Source organism: Labrus mixtus, chromosome 19 (genome assembly GCF_963584025.1).
Source record: "Labrus mixtus chromosome 19, fLabMix1.1, whole genome shotgun sequence".
Lineage (NCBI taxonomy): Eukaryota > Metazoa > Chordata > Actinopteri > Labriformes > Labridae > Labrus > Labrus mixtus.
The window spans coordinates 4,807,741-4,827,811 of record NC_083630.1 but is presented as its reverse complement, the minus strand read 5'-3'; the positions used below and the strand labels follow the sequence as shown (position 1 = coordinate 4,827,811).

Below are 20,071 nucleotides of genomic sequence, written 5' to 3'. Positions count from 1 at the left end.
AATAGTGCAACACCTTTATTGTTAGTAGTGGCTAAACGGTCCAAAAATGAAATCATTTTTTAAATAGGCTATTTTTGAAATTGCGCATAGCAAGTGCAACCCTGGATTCTTGCGTTACTTCTTGCCTCACACTTTGTTTTGCTGTTCAACTTGGCACCAAAGATTTTAATAAAAATCCTCACCTCCCATCATGGCGACACATAGAGATTACAGATACGACTCTCTGACTCAGAGGTCTGCAGCTCTGGAACCCCCAGGTGGCTCAGACTTACCCTCCCATGAACCGCCAACCCAAAAATGAGCTTTGCAATACAGGGACTCACATGCAGTCATCCACGGCGTCCTTAATTTAGATTGTTTAGCACCCAGTGGAACCGTGACAGCAGACCTCATATTCATCAGTCACATTAGTGCTTTCGTTTACGGCACCTCACTCTCAAAGTCCTTTAGATGGAATTGTTCACACTCTCCACGATGAGCGTGTTACAAATCCCTCCAAAGAGCTTTACAACGTGCCAAGGTCTTGAAATGACTTTAGTGGTTTCTTATTCTGTATTTGTGGTTGGAAGAAGAGCGTTGCCAATGAATGGTGGAACAATTTACTAATGCAGGTGTGACAGTAAAGTCTTAAATCTTTCTCAGGACCAACTGTGCCATCAGTGACATCTAGGGTTTTCCACATTTTCCCTTTTTAGGTTTGTTACAAAAAATGACAAAAATTTCCCGGTCAGAGATGGAACAAAGCATTCCCAACATTTTCAGTGTCTCCTTCCAATCTGTTTCCATTCATCAGGGGGGGGGACCTAAAAAGTCTGCTCCAGTATTCAATATTTTAATTCAAATATCCCAGCAGCGTTTTTAAATTTGTGAGCAATGAAAACCACTGGCGACATGCTCTCAAGGTCTTATTTTTCCCTCTTGCATGCTCTCTGCTGAGGTGTGCTCGCGGCCTGATTGTCCAGGCCTTGGTTCACTTTTGTACGCCACCAAGGCATGGACTTCATCAGGCTCGTAGCTAATTAGCAAGCTCATTTTCCTGCCAGCATGTCACAACCTCACCAAAACCTCTCCCTCCTGTCACGCTAATGTAAATATTTTCAATTAACTTCCATAATTTGGAGGACAACCTATGGACAATTTCACACATAACGAAGCAGAGGGCCAAGGCGAGATCTGCTTTATGTTTCTCTGCCTCCACTTCTCTCCTGCTTCCTCTCCCCGGAGTCTCTTGATTTCTCTTATTAGAAATCTTTTCTATCCAACGCCTTCTCTCTATAACTGTTCTTTTGTCTTTTTCTTTGCGAGACCACAAAGAAGAGTCTGCTCTTCATTAAATATTTAAAGCATGTTTTAAAAACCCAGCCAAGTCATAGAGAGCCCAGGTTGAAATTTTCACCCAACTTCCCCAGCTCCACATGTCCTCTGCCCTTTTTCACTTCAGAAAACGAATCATTCAAAGTACATATTCAGTTTACATAACCTTGGAGGATTTATTACTCTAAGTTCTTAAAGTGTCCTAATGTTCGACGGAGGAAGCCAAGAGCAGACTCTGCGTTACAAGCCACTGGTAATCAATATAGTCTCCTGAAAAGTCGACAAACAATAAATGATTCATGTCTTTGGTGTTAAGAACAGAAATGTTCTTGTATCACAGTGTACAGATAGTGCAGGTAATATTGTTTTCATTCAACAAAGTAACTTAAATACTATTATCTCATGACTTAGAACAAAATGATAGCTGTGGCCCTACTGCAACTCTTAAACCATCCAGCATCTCACAGTTGTCAGATATTACACAGTGGATGTATGAATGTTGTGCGCAAATATTCATTTAAATCCACTTTAACTAAAGACAGTATTTAAGAACTGGATGTAACCTTCTGATCTGGGAATCAACACAACTAAAATTATTTCCAATCGCCAGCAGGGGTCGACTCATCTGTTCGCAAGACCAAGTCAGACAGTTACAATGTACATGATAAAATAACAGGTTTTAGGTCTAAATCTATAGATTCAGGTCTTCACAATAAAGTATTGTGCAGATGGTACAAAACAGAACAAAGAAACAAAACAAACCTGTTTAAAAAGTGCTTCATTTTTCCCCAGACACACATTTGTAGAGAGCTGCTTTAGAGCCTTGCTATATTTGATTGACAGGTTGCTAGCATAGCAACAAGGAAACAGTCTTGTTCAGTGTGTAGTTTTAGCTAAAGACACTTTGTGTTGGCTGTTAACTTTTTAATAACTAGGTTTTGTTTTGAGCCCAACCCAAAATTGGTTTTCCAATCAAGTTATAGTCACCATTGATTAAATATGCAACTGGGTGACCAAGTAGCTTAGCTTAGCTTTACTTTTCACTAGCTTTATTCAGCTCAGCCTTGTTGTTTATTCATAAAGAAAACCTGGCTAAAAAAAGATAACCACAATCCAAAATGCCTTACTGGAGGCTTCAGAACATTAGTTTGAAATCAAAGTAATGTCACTGTGGCTTTATCCCCTTCTGCCGTACAGTTTATGTCTGTAACCCAGATGCTATCACAGTACAGTACATGCTAATGATACACTGCTTGGCATGGAAGCATCCCAGTTACTGCTGTTGGACGTAAGCTAATTAACTCAACACGCTAATAATTGAATCACGCTAGGTCAGATAAACGCACTGATCAACCATCATTCATACACTTCTCCGACTTTACTTTTGACTTTTTACAAGCAGAAAAGAAAATACATACTTTCCAATTATTTCAAATATGAGTATCACTCAGTCATATCAGCCTTTAACAGACGGAGAAATCTTTGCATTAAACGCCTAAAGGCTTCATTAATGTTGAAGCACAGGTCCACACATTAGCCTATAATGAATGACCTGCTGCCAACCTCTCACATTAAAAATGGAGCACAGAGTCGGAGATCTGTTTCAAAGACAAGTCCTGATGCTTATCTAGGTTTTTATACATTTTAATTCAAACAGCCAAGTAAAATATAGTTTTACATTAAGCATGCATAGTTTGACTTAACCACTGATGTTTTTGAAAGAAATCCGATTATTTAACCTGACAAATGGTGTGCTGATTTCCACATTTCCTTGTAACTTGACACACTGAACTTCCAGACAGAGTTTGATGAATTGAATGTTTTTAGTTTGGGGTTGAGCCCTAACGTAGTTCAAACACACTGAAGCCTAAGTGAATGTTTATGTGGTATCCAAATTTATAAAATTGGACCTCTATTTCAAGAGCTCTCTTATGTTGAAAGTGTAGTGGCGGTGTATTGTAAATGATCTGTGGTTACCACACTACACCACTGTCATCCTTTAAATGTGGTAGCAGCACAGCCAGCACTAAGAGCAGCGTTGTGATTCGCCCTGCCCTCGATGTAGGGAAGGTCGGGAGGTATCGAGCCATGCTTCGGCCTCTCGGCACAAACTGCATGCAATGTGCCCAGCGCTTGGCCTGTAAGCTATTAACGCTCACAATATTAAAGGCAACTTCTCTAATGAGTGCCGTGATGAAGTCCGACACTTTTACTGGCACGGCAATCTGCAAGGCCAGAAATACGGTGAGAGGGCCAGCGAGAGAGAGAGAGACACACCGAGGGGGGGAAAAATACATAAACACAATGTAAATACTGCAGCTTCATCCAGAAAAATTTGGAGGAGTTTTTATTTTGGCGTTCAGATTTATTATGTTGCTGTTGCATTGAGGCATTGTTGAAACAAACAATGCACAAAGAGGGGGGCGTGTTTAAGGTCAGACGGTGAAACAGGACCACAGGGTGCTGCTTTTGCTCGTAAAATGCCTGGTGGTGGGCCTGTTGGGCCCCCTTGGCAGGCGGTGGTGCGACTGGAATGAACTTTAACCACCACCTGAGGTATTCTGATGAAGGCCTGCTGCCATGCATCATTGATATCACAAGTGGCAAGCAAGGGAGCGATGTACAAGGTGAGAATGGTTTAACGAGAGTGCAGACGTGGGGCCGTAAGTCAAACCAAAGGGAGCAAGAAAATTGCTGTGTTGGTCCCCCGTGCTCCGGCCCTGATATCCACCCTCAGAGTCGAGCAAACAAGCAATGTGTGGAGGTTTGTGGCCTGCAGGGAGGACTGTCTGCACCCCCTGTGATAGGGCTCATAAAAGAGCCTCTATTAGCACGCTCTGCCACCTTCAGCACCTACAACAACATTGATCCACATCCTTGTTCAAACAGCACCGCTGCATTCCTCCCAAGCTTGCGAAACAAATTCAAAATGAACTCCATTTCCTCATCTTAATAAATCACCCAGAGTCTCAACCCCTGGGTTATCCTCAGTGAAAAACTCCCTCTCCTCCGATAAGATTGATTGCTGTCTGTGCCTGGCCTCGTGCTTGTTTATGAGACAGTTACCACAAAATGCCTCACGCCGTCTGTCCAAACTGGGTCGGGGTATTTCTCTTCTATTTTTTCTTCTTCTTCTACTTTAAATTCGTTGAGGAGTGTGCGAGCTGCGCTGAGGAAACAGCTTTTATCACTTAACAGCAGTCGCACAAAAGGACCCGAACCATGTGTTGCCGTGTGCAGGAGCAAAGGGAAAGCATGGGGTGTGAATTTGTCCGTGTGTGAAGGCTGCCAGTGTTCAGAGATTACACTTAAAAGAGTTCCGTTGTCCACACCTAGTTATCAGGTTGTGGATCTCTCTCTAAGCCTTCCTGCTTCACGACCAGATGAAATGTAGAGGAACCCCGCAGATAGTGAGAGAGAGGAAACAGGGGCTCTCAGAGTTTGTCTTCTCAATATTTTTCTCCCTTTTCTTTCCACCTCATCCACATCGCTGAGTGAACTCATTGTCCGTTTGTTTTAGAGGAGCGGCCTGCTAAACACATTTGCCTGGAGAAACGAATTTTCCAATGCGGATCTGATGCGATTGTAGTGCCTGCCCAGAACGCCAGGCATGTGAGGAATCTCAGGCTCGGATCGAGTGCCGTCTCTCACTGTCCTCTCACACTGCGGAGCGGTGCTGGAAGAAGAAAAAAAAATGACACACAAAGCCGTACACTTGTTACTTCAAAACGGATTTCTTGCCCAGTTAGTCAAAGACACTGATGTGAGTCGGTTTACATTTGGATGATTATATCACCCTGGTTACAATAACCACCAAAATATTGCCGAATTGTTTGAATTGGACAGATGGAAAACTGAGAAAGGAAAGGGGAACGTTTGGAACTGGATTCAGTGACTTCTACCAAAGTGAAACAATTGAAAACAAGGTTCTCAGTTTAAAAAAAAATATTTTTGTCTAAGAGTCATTTCAGAAGTATTTTTAATATTTTGACTGCAAATGAAAGCAGCACACAAGAGGGCTGAATTACTTTGGGTTGTTTGTTTGATGTTTAATTAAACAAAAAGAAGTAATTCAGCCCTCTTGTGTGCAGTGAATCTCCTCATCTGCTTCCATCATCTGCACCAAGACATACGGACCGACAGTGCTGTGTGCACGGCATCCACTTCTGCATACATGTTTTTTTTATTTGTTGAGATTCTTTTTAACATCTCAACATGAATAAAAATGGTTTTGGGATACTCGAGTATGCTGATGTTTCTTTATTAGCCATGACAACTCATCCTGCACCAGTTAGTCAGAAGGTTTAGTTACTTGTGTTTTGGGGGGAATCGTTTTTTTGGGGGTTTTTTGTTTGGAAAACTCTGAAATCTAGTTCTATCATGCTGCTTTTTCCAATGCTGATTTCTCAAAGCCTTAACATTAAAATCAATTAATTAATTCATCGAATGATCTGTAGCATTTACATTTTTGTTATTTGGCCTCTTTTTATTTGCTTTTGGAGAGACACTGCAGTAGACAGAGTCTGAAATCAGGGAGGGATAGTGTGAGGAATGACTTGTTGGATAGGATCCACAGGTCAGATTTGAACCCGGGCCACCCGGTCCAAGGACCACAGCTCCACTTGTGCACCAGCGCCCCGATATTGAACTTTTTGATTCTTGAGGAATGCTTATCCTTTTTGTGCTACTGATGAATCACAAGTCAATACGTCTCTCTGCTGTCGATGTGATAGAATATCCAGCTGACTCCTGACAATAAGGATGGGGCGTCTTTTTTAACATTCACTGTAAATTTACAGTATATATATAAAGGAGGTTTGAAGTAAGAGAGGGTCGGGTTAAAAGCCGACGGTAACTTTAGACTTTCTGTAGCTTTGTCGTATTAAATCAATTCTCTTTGCTTGAAAGGCCTTCACAGGGTTGATTGTGTTTTAATAGAAGATGAAATTGAACTCACCCTGTGGTAAATTGATTTATTATTAAGAAAGAAAGACACGGACAGATTTTCCTTTTCTTAGAGAGAAAAAACACACACAGTGACTCCGGTCTGGAAATGTAGTGAGAAACTTAAAGTAGGAAAACAGGTAAGAAGATAACGAAGAAGTCACTTTACTCAGATAAAGTACTATTTACATTTCAATTAATACAACAACTTATTGATAACAGAGAAAGTTTGAATGTATAAACTACACAAAGCAAAGCAAAATATATAATACAAGTCTTATACAGGAAAAGCAAATAAAAATGTTTGAATATGTAAACACCTTTTAACCTCCTTCCTTGTGTAATATTAATACTGGTCATATGTAATCACAGACCAGGATCAGGTCTACTTCTTCATGAACTTTACGTCTGTTATGTACTTGTTTTAACACTCCAGTTTCAACAAACACTTCACTAATCTTTGAGAATGAATAACTCTCTTCTGTCGCTTTGAACTGAGCTTTTTCAGTCAGAATAAATGACCCTGATTCGACGTCTGACTTTGTGATCTGAGTTTGTTTGTTTGTTTGTTTGTTTTTGTGCAGGACCCGCAGGAGTCGGCCTGAATGAGCTCAAGAGGAAGCTGTTGATCTCAGACCCCCAACACTTCAGTGTGACCATCCCCCGTAAGTTAACAACACTCACCTCAGAGTCCACTTTACCTTCGATCTTTCCCTTACACCTTTTTCCCTTTTGCCTTCTCTCTGTGTGTTTGTGTGTCTGTTGTCTACACCTGATGTCCACATTGTACCTCTTATACATAACGTCGTATTACAACACATGAGGGACTTTACATGACCATGAAGCGTGCTTTGTTTACTAGACAGGAAACACTTAAAAAAATAAAAAAATAAAATAAAAGGGACGGGTCTGGACATCGGAGAACAACACAGAGAACATGACAGCTGTTTTACTGACTTTGTGTCTTATTTTGAGTCATATTAGTCAGATACAGCAGGAACACTTGGGGATTTATCCATAATGAAGGCTGTCCACGTCGTGTACCCGTGCTGATGTGAAGTGTGCTTAGGCACAGTACAGATTGCCTAGAGTGAGTGCGCCCTGAAAAAACGGAAGTGCACAAGATGCCAGATCAAATTCTAGCTCCACAGGAACCCGGTACAGTGTAGGGCTCGTGCTCTCCTCAAGGCTGAGCGCTGTTGTTGTCAGCTTTTTCACAGTCTGCCTGACAAGCTCTGAATGATGGAGGAAACAGCGTTTCTCTACCTCCTGAGGACATGCCATTCCACTGCTTCACGAGTTGGCACCGAAGCTACCTGCTTCTCCTTCCTCTCACAGTTTATTTCTCACTTTCTTTCAGTCTTTTTTCTGTCTCCCTCCTCCTCAACTTTTTTTTTTTCTCCTTTTGAGAACCTAACGACAGCACGCCATAATTCTGAAAATCATCCAGTTCTGCTGCAAACAACTAGCTCTCCAAGTCTGCAAGCTTTTTATTAAGGGTTTTTTTTTTTTTTTTTTTTTTTTTCACTGAGATGTCCCAAAGCCAGCATGTTGGGACAAATAAATCTGTTTGATTTATACATTATAGTGGCAGTTTAAATTGTGTATTAGCCGTCTAGGGCTTAAAGGGAAACTGCTACTCTCATTTTTGGATCACACATTTTTAAATGCTGTGTTTGTTACACACCGGGTGGCATAATGGATGTGTGTGTCAATCCAAGCTTGACACTTGAAAATGTCCCTGATATTAAAATCTCATCGGTGGGGCCTTTGTTGCCACACAGCATGTTAATTGTTCTCAAATGTAACCCGTGATGCCGTGTTTAATGCAGCCCAGACAGGCTGAATGTGACCCATATAGAAGACGTATGCCACAAGTCCTCTCATTCAGAGGGAAGAAAGAGACTCTGAAAAAAATCCTGTCTCCCACTTTTTTCATGTTTGATTGCTGCCAACAGACACATGGATGTGTTTAACACTTGCTGTTGTTTCAGATTCCGCCTGAAAGCGTTACCTCTTTTTGTCAATTTGAAAACAGGCTTTCTGGAGACTACCACCTCATGGCCCTGGTTACATTTTGAGTTTTTTCTTCCTCTCTCTCTCTCTTTGCTTGTCACTGTAAAATACAAACCAGCCGCCCAAGAAACTCAAGGAGCATTGCAATAAGCCATTAGAGTAGGGGTTAAACTTTTTGATTCCAATCCAAGATTACTGATATTTTCCATGATTTGGGACAGAACGGATGCACATTCTTTTGTTCCCCTGTAATTATTTTCTGGGCCCACAAAACAGACGCCAAAGTAACACATGGTGGATGGTGTTGGTCTCACTACCACTCACTGTGTCTGGGACACTTCTGATTGGGAGGTATAACTATATGTTATCTTATGACAAGGCTGTTTTGGCCTCCTCCTCCTCCTCATGTTTTTTCCGACTGGTGTCTGAAGCTGATGACAGAAAGTCGTTGATCTTCCTCAGTGTCTTCTCCACCACAGCTGGATTTACGGCTGTCTTTCCTTCTCAAGCGAGTGACACAACGTATAAATCACACCATTGGTTTTCCATGAACCCTGTAGATCAGCCTGGACCATTTAAAGGAAAGAAAGCGCTCCACTAAACAGGGCACGGCCTCGACACACGGTGACGAAAGAGCAGCTCAGAGGAGAGCGAAGCACAGCTCGGTTGTTTTGGTTGCAGGTGATAAAAGTTTAATAGTTTGTTTTGGAGCTGCTCGGAGTGTCTGACGGCTGAACACGTCTCCCCTCTGACCTCTGAAGCGCTCCTGAAGCGAGCCAGAGTGTGAGCCGACCCTTCGACCCTTACAAAATCCGCCAGCGCTGCCTGCTCGCTTTTCCCTCCACGTGCCGCCCCCTCCGCCCATTTTACAGCAAGGCTTTATGGTTTATGGCCAAGTAAATGTAGAGACTTGATGTTAATGAGAGCTCCAAACTCAATTACCTTACAGCGGCTAACGCTGGCGGCTAACGCTATGGCTTCTGTTTCTACAGCCTCCGCAGCCACATTACAAGAGACAAATTTAATAAGACTCAGTAAACCTCTGCTGAATGTCACTTAAGTGTCTGGGTTTAGTGCTGCAGCACTACAGGTTGTGTATTTTATAGAGCTATTACACAATAATATATACAAGGGTTGGCATGGGCCAGCGTGCTGTGTTTTCAGACTTCCAGCGATGTTAATAAGGGGCTCGGTTCAGAGGCTTTCAGGCCCAACAGTGAGTCAGACAGTCTGGGTTTGAGGTAATCGCTCATTTCTTCTCTCTCTCTCTCTCTCTCTCTCTCTCTCTCTCTCTCTCTCTCTCTCTCTCTCTCTCTCTCTCTCTCTCTCTCTCTCTCTCTCTCTCTCTCTCTCTCTTACAGACACCAGTCGAGCCAAGAGGAACCAGGAGAGCGACGGCGTGGAGTACCACTTCATGTCCAAACACCTCTTTGAGACTGATATCCACAATAACAAGTAGGCACAACCGGGTCTGATAGAAGAATAAAAACAGACCTAACTACCACACATCTCTTTATGATGTCAATGTTCACGTCTTTGAAACTCATCATTCAATATTCAGTCATATTACAGCTTAATTCTCCAAACATAAAGATCTTTTCTCTTGTGTAATTATGATGGTTTGTCTTGGGAAGTTATGAACCTCATTCTCTCACTTTTTGTTTGAACTCTACTTCCATTTTTTTTCACCTGAAAGTGGCCAAATTTCTTACCTAATGCTGTTTTAGTTGGGTAAATAATCTCATTTTTTGTTGTCAATGAATTGAATTACAGAGATACAAGTTCACTTACAAAAGCAGAACTTAGTGAATGTTTTGCGTTTTCTCTTTATGATTGCCTTTAACCAGTAAATATCCAAATCCTTGTTAGCTTCTTCACAGAAGACCATAAAACTTAAAACTAAAGCAGGTACCTTTTTAAGGGCCGGTCCCTTTTACCAGCCTGGTGTTGCTGAATGGTTTTTATATATATATATATATTTTTTTAAAGGTAGGTCTCAGTTAGAGGCCCTGTGCAGTTTTTAAGCAGCACCGTTTTTACAGTTTTAGAGTTTTTCCCATCTTTGCATTGCACAAGTTTTTTTTTTAAATAATTAAAGGACTATTCCATGATGATTCATGTCCCAAATACACAGGTTCATTTTGTAGACTGAAGTAAAAAAAAAAAAAAGCCATGGCTGTTAATTTTGATCCACCAAGTGACTCAACTTTGAACCCTAATCACATTAGAAGAGACGACACAGATTCTTTAACCTATTTCAAAGTTAACTTAAAAAAAACGCATCTGAATCTGTACTCTTGACCACTAGAGGCAGCGCAGCAGTGAGAGCAGCAGTCCAGAACTTTCTGCACGTTTCACACACACACAGCCTCCCTGCTGTCTGTGTGTTTCTGTAACTGAGTTTGAGATGGTGTTGACAAGGCCGGGCCGTGTGTTGGTAACGGATCTCCAGACAGTGGCCCCGAGGTCTCCTGTCTCTGCTTCCTGCTTTCCTTAGGCGCTCTCTCTGAATCCAGCCACACCACGGCCCGCCTTGACATTTGCGGCCAACAAATTGAAATGCAACTTGTAATAGTCATAAGAATGATTGATGCCTCTCTGCCGGTCTCACACGAACTGTAAGGGGTTCATGCAAAACATTTATGCACGCAAACACACACATGTACAAGTTATGACAAAGAGGGACGCCTGTGGTGGTGAGTGCATATAGAGTGTCAGAGCATGCAGAGAGAAGCAGGGGGAAGGGGGGGTGGGGGGGGTTGTATATTTAGGCCGTGTTGTGGTGAAGGTCGAGGCATGCAATGTTTTTCAGGGAGTCGGAGGGGTGAGTGGCAGAGCTGTGATGTGGGGCGGATGCGTGGGACACTGAAGCGACTGAAATTGAAATTACAAGGCAGCGAAGTAGACGAGGAGACAGATGAACTTGTTTGCGTTATGCCTCGTTGCATGCAGCAACAACAATGCAGAAATAAAAGGTCTCGGAATTGGAGCCACAACAACGTGTGTTTAAGTCGAACAACTTTCCCAAGGGAAGCCCTGTTCTGTGTCAAAATGGCAACAATCCATTGTCCCGATATAGCCCAACCTCTGCTGGCACGCCTTCCTGTAATCTATATTCCTTCTCCACAAACAGCGCAGAACGCTGTAAGGTGTGACTTCATAAAGACAGGCTACTGTAAGCTCTTAAATGAATTTCCCATAACTGAATATGAGGGGGGGGAGGGGGGGGTTTACAGACTAAAGCCTCCCTTCTTAAAAAAAATGCTGAGTAAAACTTTCTTACATGGGGCAATTACCATAAAACTTTATTTTTTTACATGGCATAAGTCACACAGAGGCACTCATTCTGCCCGACACTCGTCATGAGCAGACTGCGAGCATACCACACAGTCCTATTAGCTCCAAATTCTTTCCACGTTGTTACTCTCCTCGCTGCTTTTTTTCCTCCTTGTTTTCAGCTAAAAATATACTGGTGGCTTTTCTATTTCGTGACAGCTGATTGGTGTGAAATGGGAAAGATTATCCGGTGGAAAAAGTGTTTGTTTGCTTGTGTCTACTTGCTGTCTAAATCCTGCTGGATTACAGGACGGGCGTTTTGGCATGCAGGGCCTTTGTGGTCGTTCTGGAACAAACAGGTGTTACTGATTGAACGGGGGAGGCGTAAGAGATTATATAAAAAACATGCCTGCCAAAATGTCTGGTTTTTAAGTTCTGCTGGAGAATCTTCAGATCTGTCAGGGGCTGAAAGAGTAATCCTGCTGTCTCTGTGGATTTGTTGGATTTTTATGTTTCATTATTTCTGAGATGAATCTCAGCAGCGTGCTGACACAGTCGTCCAGATAAGAATAAGAATCTAACTTTACTCCCAAAGGTTGTTAGTGTTGCAATGGATACTAATCCCTGCACAGAAAAATATCAGAATACGGTTCTGAACAATCTCCTCATCTCTTCATATCTCCTTCCAACTTACCTCTCAGGTTCATCGAATACGGGGAGTACAAAGGGAATTACTACGGGACCAGTCTGGACTCGGTACGCTCCGTCCTCTCCAAGAACAAAGTGTGCCTATTGGATGTCCAGCCTCATGTAAGTGACACAAACCCAATCTTATCCCTTCATCCTCCCTACCTCCTTCTATTTTAAGATCTTTGGCACCTCTGCTCCTTGCTGTCAGATGCACATCTCCTTCTTCCCTGGCTCTCCTGAATTCCTTGGCTTCTTACTAGGTTACTAAAGCAGCTTTTAGAGGGGGCATTTCAAGGGGGCAATTACTTCAAATCTTCTATTTTTGAAGATTTCCTTTTCGGCTTCTGTGTCTTGCGCGGTGGCAATCAGTACCAACACAAATGGCTGGCTCGTGGTTTAATCTCTGAGCAGGAGTCCCATTAAGTCAAGGCCAGGCTCGTATCGTCTTGCTTTTGCCCCATAAGATCCCTTCATTTCTTTCTACTTAGCGTTTAAAGACACCCTGGTACAAATGAATCCATTATATAGATTACAGTTCCCAAAGCCCCTTAGGCCTGAGCAGCAGTAAGAGTCACCCCTAGAGCCTTCTGCTAAAATGACTTAAAAGAGACTGTGGACGCTCATGTGGATGTTTGAAATTTCACCTTTTTAGTTTTTTGGCCTTCATTTGTATTGGTCTGTCAGCCAGCCATCATCCCCCCCGTCTCCGCATGACTCCCAAATGACTCGGGGATCAGATCAGTGGCAGTGTCAGAGCAACTTACTGCTCCCCTGCTGGCTTGCTGAGCTGCGGTGAATTCCTCCCCAGCAGTTCCTCTCCTGCCCCTTCTTTGGGTTTTTATCCTTCTTCCTATCAGTTGTTGGTTTTCGACCCACCGCCTATTAGCACAGTGTGGAGCCCTGATGGCAGTACATGAACCAGGAGGAGAGCCTAAGCCTGACGCCACCACTAACCAACATCTCTTTCACCTCTCTTTCACCTCTCGAGGAGCAGATTGTAGGTGTTGTTTTTGTGCAATTGTCACCAGTTGTGGAGACGAGAAGGCTGGGCAGATTTGGAAACGCATCTTTCATTTTCTTTTCATGCGTGGAAAGCACACATGCAAGACCTTTGGAAGTTTGTTTGATCCACCCATACATTTAAATGGTGGTTTCCATCCCCCTGAAATAATCTTGAATGATCTTCAGAAACCTAAAGATCCAATATTTTCATCCATCCTTCCATCAAAATTCTTCAACTTATCTGGATTCAAGTCGCTGTGTCATCATACAGAGCAAAATCCTTCATTCATCCATCATCCCAGCAGATTTTTTCAAGCTCCTCATCGGGGATCTCATCGGAGCTCTAAGTCGACCAAGAGGTCTCTTATCGGTCACACATGCCTTTAAAACCTCCAAAGGGATGAGGCCTGATGGATCCTAATTAGATGCCTAAACTACTTCAGCGGGTTCCTCTCAACTCAAAGTGGCAGCTTCAGCCATCACTGATGGTATATCACTGCACCTCTTTTCATGGGGCAGGACCTAACCGCTAGGCCATCTGCGCCCCAAGTGGCTAACTTTCACCCTGACTTTACCAGGACTTTTCCCAGCCAAAAGATTTCCACATGAAGTTGGGCTGTTGTGAAATGAGTGTATGTGTGAAAACAGCTTAAGACTGTCCCAGCCCTGCTTAAGACTAAAATGTAAAAGCAAACGTGTGATGTGTGTTAACATTTATATGTAAGTGAGAAGTTTCTGAGAACATTTTATCTTAGGATAAGATCCCTCAGATACCTCTATAAAGAGAAGTGTGTGTGATATGTCCCTGTCCTCTGTCAGTGGTAACAGCTCATACTCCTTTCTGCCTTTACGTTCATATTTGGTTTTTTTCCTCTTTCTCTCTCCAGACGATAAAGCACCTGAGGACGTCAGAGTTTAAACCCTTCGTAGTGTTTGTGAAGCCTCCTTCAGTCGAGAGATTGAGAGAGACCAGACAGAGCGCCAAAATCATATCAGGCAAGGAAGACAAGGGAACCGCCAAGCCGTTCACGGTAAGAGACTTAGAAGAGACGACTTTTTGAACCAGACTCAGATCAACATGTTGTATCGGTTAGATTTACTGCAGCTTGGAGTAACAGGTCTGTCCGACTTACTTTGGCGACTGATATTTCTTAATATTACCCAGATTAGAAATTTAGATGAATGTTTAATGGTACCTGTGAGGAAATTGGATTTCCATGGCAGACAATACAAATAGGAAATAAATTAATATAAGAGGAAAATGAAATATAAAAAAAAAAAAAAATGGAACAAAACACAAATTGTTTCCAAACATAGTCAAACATTTTTTTAAATGAAGTTCCTTGAGTGGCCACTGGGGGCTGGCTCTCCAACAGTGTCAATCCTGATATTTACAATCCAAAATATGTATAAAATATTTTAACCCATGACCTCATTCACAACAATTATAGAGGGGGTGAACTTTTTAACATCTCACAGTTTAAACTACATTTGGGGTCTGCTTAGCTTTTTCTTAGGTTGAATCTCTCCTATCATTAAAATGATATGCTAGCTCTCATTAGCAGGTGATATTGTCCGCACTATCTAGAGTCTGCTTCTCAGCTTGTTAAGTATTTGATTTGTGTGTGTAATTCATGTGTCGGTGGATTTTTGTTGACTTCTAGCTACACAGAAAACAGCATGTTGTGGTGTTGAGAAGTCAAGCTTTTTTTTAAGTAATCAGGTCTGTTCATCTCAGTGGTTAGAGCGTGCACTCAAAGCCATCCTTGGTTCAATTCCATTTTGCTGCCTGCTTCCCTCACTCTCTCCTCCCAACATGTCCCAACTCTCTCTACTGTCCCATAAACATATACAATAAAAGAAGTCTGAGTCAACCAACATTTTGAACTCTAAGATTGGGACTCAGCAATCCAACGATGCAGTCACAGTGGCTTCGTCTCCTCCTTATATATTCACTCTTTGTGCATTACACTCTGAACACACAGTCCAATGATGTGAGGGTGTTTTCATGCTGTAGAAACACATAACACCAAACAGATTAGCAGCAGCAGGAATAACAGAAACCCTATCTGTGTGTACAGTTAGAGTGTGTTTGAGTGATGAGGTCATCCTCACACACCTTTATCCCTCCCCTACGGGGACGCAGATGAAACCAATTAGCCGGTGTTTGGTGCTGCTGTGAAGTTGTCGGGAGGGGAGACAGGGGAGGGGGGTGATGGCTTTTCCAGGTCCATCAGGCGTGGTGCACGTTCGCGTGTTCCTCTCACCACAGGCAGCGTTAAGGCCAAGATCCTGGTCAGCAGCACAGCAGACGTGGTCTGATGGGACACTGGGAGGTAAGAAACACAAGGGGAGGGGGAGGCTGACTGAGAGACAGGCCGTCAAAGAGATGGAGAGTGACTGACAACACAACAGCACAGTGAGCAAGAACGGGAACAGTCAGGGAGGTGAGGGGTTAGGAATGAGTCTGCAGGTGTAAATCCAACATGGTACGGTTGAATTCATGCTTATTGAAAACACATGTATAAAAACATACAACTGACGATTCAAATTTAAAACTTTCCATATTGTTTTACTCTTACTAATATTCCCAGCCTCCTGCTAACTTTCCCATCCACTCTACTTTAAAATCCATCCCCAAGAAAACATGTTTCTGTGTTGTCAAGCATGCAGCTTAATGTTTACAAAGTTAGTTAGACACAGTGAACACGCATGGAGAATAAAAAATCGCTAGCAAACTCACTCCAGGTACGTAGTGTATACAGGACGTTTACTGCTTGTAGCTACACTGCAAGCTACCGCACGCTAGCACAAGCTAACCGCCCGTGTTTGGCACCTGTCTGTCCAACAGAAAGCAGGCCAACTCTGAAAGTTAGCAAAAGTTTATCCCTCATTTTAGAAGAAGCTTTATCTGCTTGGTGTTTTGCCTCACTATGCTTATATATTATCTTCTTCTTTGCCACTAAGTCCATGCATGTCCATCTTATTCTCCAGCTTGGATCGCATCCAACCGCTGAATTGTATCCACACAAACTAACCTCCTGCGCTTTCATTGGCTGGAGGAAAAACACCAGCTACCTGCCTACACATTCCCTACAGCAATGTGCTGCAGTTAAAGTTCAAGTCATCCTCGCGCTGAGATTGTTCACTCTGTTCTGTCAAACTTACAATGCAGCGTGCAGCTACAATTGAAGATCTGCTCAGGCTCAGATCATCCTGTAGATATTTTACTTTACTGTCAAACTTTTAAAGCCTCCATACAGACACAGAGTCAGCTTCAATAAGTCACACGGTGAAATATCATTTCACCTCCGTCTGCTCTGCGTTTCGAAGCAGCGGTCCTAAGAACAATGAGCTTAAGTTGTCAGGAAAGGATCAGTTCTTACAGTCCTCGCTGTTGCTGTAATTACTCACTGTCCCTGTAGTAGCTCCAAATATTCTCTCAACTTATACAAATGTACCTTTATAAAACGATGAGACAGACAGGCATATTTCAGCCAGGTAACATTCTGTGTCCCTGTACACTGACGGGACGTAGACCATCTCAGATTTGCTATTAAAAGTCTCTGAATGAGAAAACATTATTGGGTGAGTCGTCTCAGACATGAGCTACCCTCCGGGGGCCGTATTTCTCTTTCGCAGAGAGACAGGTCTGCTTTAATGATAAAGCCGAGGAACAGTCCTCTCATTGTTCCAGCAGAGCAGTCTGACTCTGGCCCCATTGTTTGAGCTGGAAACCATTCAGAGTAGCCTTTTCAAAATAAGGAGCTAAAAGCGTGATGTAGAAACGAGGAGAAATGTAAGAGGTAAGACTGCCACTGTCTGGAAGTCTTTGTTTTGTTTGACTGGGATCAATAAAGCAGGTTTCCCCGCGGAGGATGGAGTGTGTGTGTGTGTGTGTGTGTGTGTGTGTGTGTGTGTGTGTGTGTGTGTGTGTGTGTGTGTGTGTGTGTGTGTGTGTGTGTGTGTGTGTGTGTGTGTGTGTGTGTGTGTGTGTGTGTGTGTGTGTGTGTGTGTGTGTGTGTGTGTGTGTGTGTGTGTGTGTGTGTGTGTGTTGGTTTTATGTCTGAAGATGATACCTGAGTCTGCTGTTTTGTGCCACTAAAGTGTTGAAAAAGTTTATAGTCCCATAAAGTCAATTTTGCTTTCTCGACTGAATTTATAGTTAAGTTTGAATGAAAGCATAAAAGCATCACACTGATTAAAAGCTTTAAACACAAGTGTTAAAACTGACTTTAAGGAGCCTTGTGTCGTGCAATCACAATCACAATCAGAAATACTTTTTTAATCCCGGAGGGAAATTCTGTTTGAATTTATTGGTAATGAAAACTTAAAAAGAGACAGAAAAGTCAGCACACTAAATGTTGCTTCTTGTGCAATGAAAACTATCATTCATCTTTGCTCGACAAAAAGATTTGACCCTATAGAAGAGTCACACTGTCCTTCAAGGAGAGAGATCTCGCTCAGGCCAGTGGATGGCCATCTGTTTGTGTTCTTTTACCTTCACTATATCAGTCTCTCTGCCCTTTTACACAGAAACCTGAATATTTCCAATCATTTCCTTCATCTGCTTTTTGCATTTTCTTTCCATCTTTCTACCCGGGTCTCGTTAAAGTGGCGCCCTGCTGTGATTAATGTTGTTTTACCTGAAGTGGCCTAACTAAAGGCAGACCCAGAGACCTGTGGTGGATATGGAAGCACCATACACACACAGGAAAAAAAAAACACACACAAGTCTCCAAGATTCTTGAAGCATCCAGGACAGGTCAGAGGGGTTACTTTGGACACAGCGGTCATCTTGTAAGTCCAGGTCCAAGAGTGTAAATCCTGCGGGGGGCTCTGGTCCAGATGACAGAGAATACGGTCCCTCTGAGAAACAGTTTTCACTGCAGGCCAACAAACCGTCTGCCCTCCCTGAACTGTCTTTTTGGCTCAGCCGGTCCTCTGATAAAACCATCACACCTCCCTCACAGAAGACAATGGAGCTTCAGATGGAGTGAGTCCACTTTTTCTAACATGCGAGACAGCCTGTCAAAAAAAAAAAAAAAAAAATGCAGACAGGACTTTTGCCGAGTGTTACAGCGAGTGAGTGTTTATATTTAGCTGCGCAGCTAATCCATTATAGAAGCGGAAAACCACCAGAAACATTCTGCTGTAACTCCTGGAGGGAAGGAACGTCTCTAAAAATTGAGCCGTTTAGGAGTTTACAGCTTTAACGATGCTGTGTTTATGTGCGTACACATTGTATACACACACACACACACACACATTATGCATCTTTGTGAGCGTATGTTTGGTTTTCTGCGCCTCAATGTGCATCTGTGTGTATTTATAATTGTGTTTGGAAAAGAGGGTTTAATATAAAACCATATCTGTTCCCCAGTAAAAACATAAATCTAAATCAGTGCAGCCTCTTTAGCTCCGCTTGGTGCGCTGAGGTCAGGATCAGCCCGGGCCCACACAGCTGGAACCACCACGGAGCGATACCTGGGCTCTCTGAGAATACTCTGTCTATGAATACAGGAGCCCCAGATTGGCAATGTTTACTCCCAACCTGATAAAAAATATGGTATTTGGCTATACCTCACAGTTACAATGCGGTTTTCTTCTGTACACTGGAACGCTAATTTGCATATTGAGATGGAAAAGTCCTCATCCCCCGTGAAGGACTCCTCTTCAGCACAAAACAATTTTCAGCTTTCCCTTCTTAATCTTGATGAAGCACCAAAAGGCTACCTCTGGTCTTGAAAAATTAAGCCAATGAGGAAGTGCAAAAGTCTGCAGTTTGTCGAGTGTCCGCTTGATGCTGGCTCCAGGAACACAGGAAGTCACATACACACAACAGGCAGAAAAGCGGTTTTTACAACATGAATAAACATGTTTACAGCCTGGTACAAAAAACAAAATAGGTCTGATTAGTTTTTGTCATCACTGTATGGTGAGTGAATTTTTTTGAAACGGCTCTGTTTAGATTTTGAAAACGATACATGTTAGGCGCGTAGCTGACCTGATTGACAGGTGGGCGCGATGTAAAGGTGCAAAACCCGCCTCAGCTCCAGCTCTCAGTCTGTCGGTAGGTTGACTGAAAGTTAGGCTGAGACAGGATTTCCAACATGGCGGCTGCTGCTGATGAGCCTCCAGCGCCCCCTGCAGGAACAGATGGCTGACGTCACTCAGGCTTCAAACATCAATATTTACAGTCTTTGTGAAGCACACGTCCTGTTTGATGGATTTCTATTAATCATACACTGTATTTAATGCTTTCTTGCAAATGGCCAATTTGAGTCAGGTTCATATCCCCCAGTTCTCACCTTTGACTCTGTCCCTTCGTGTGCACTTATATTTACTTCAATGTTTGGCCTCCAGATCCTCTGAGGATTTTCTGCAGACCATCAGTATCCACCATGTCTATTTTTGGCCCTTCAGTTTTATGTCCAGCAGACTGGGCTGGCCGAGCAGCACGTTCACATGGTCACAGTTCTCAGTTCAGACCTCTCCCCATAACACATATAAAAAAATCCAGGCCAACAACAATGTACATTCTACACATCTTTATTTTGGAATGTATGGTTATGTTTTGTCCTCTGTTTATTCAAAGATTTTTTTCATTTTCTTTGTGAATCGGATAACCATGTGTATTCTTTGGAGGAAATGATGAAAATTCCTTGAGGTCAGCTCGTTGCACGGGGAGGTTTTAGTGCATGGTTTTTGCCAGGGTTCATGTGTGGGTACTATGTTATAACAGGCGTTTGTACGGGCCACTTTATGTTTATTTGTGTGTTCAAGGCCATGTAATTTGTGTTTACTGTATGTCAGTGTATCTCCCCTC

The 20,071-nt window shown here is 42.7% G+C and overlaps 1 protein-coding gene across 6 annotated transcripts in view; it reads left to right on the top strand.

Moving 5' to 3' along the window:
- The window catches only part of mpp7a (MAGUK p55 scaffold protein 7a), a 147,675-nt gene that overhangs the window by 125,350 nt on the left and 2,254 nt on the right, over nucleotides 1-20,071 (top strand). For all 6 annotated transcript variants that reach the window (XM_061064133.1, XM_061064136.1, XM_061064132.1 and 3 more), the window contains 4 exons: nucleotides 6,843-6,923; nucleotides 9,636-9,729; nucleotides 12,252-12,360; nucleotides 14,130-14,273. In XM_061064133.1, coding sequence (XP_060920116.1) covers nucleotides 6,843-6,923; nucleotides 9,636-9,729; nucleotides 12,252-12,360; nucleotides 14,130-14,273 — 428 coding nt within the window. The remainder of the gene's footprint in view (nucleotides 1-6,842; nucleotides 6,924-9,635; nucleotides 9,730-12,251; nucleotides 12,361-14,129; nucleotides 14,274-20,071) is intronic.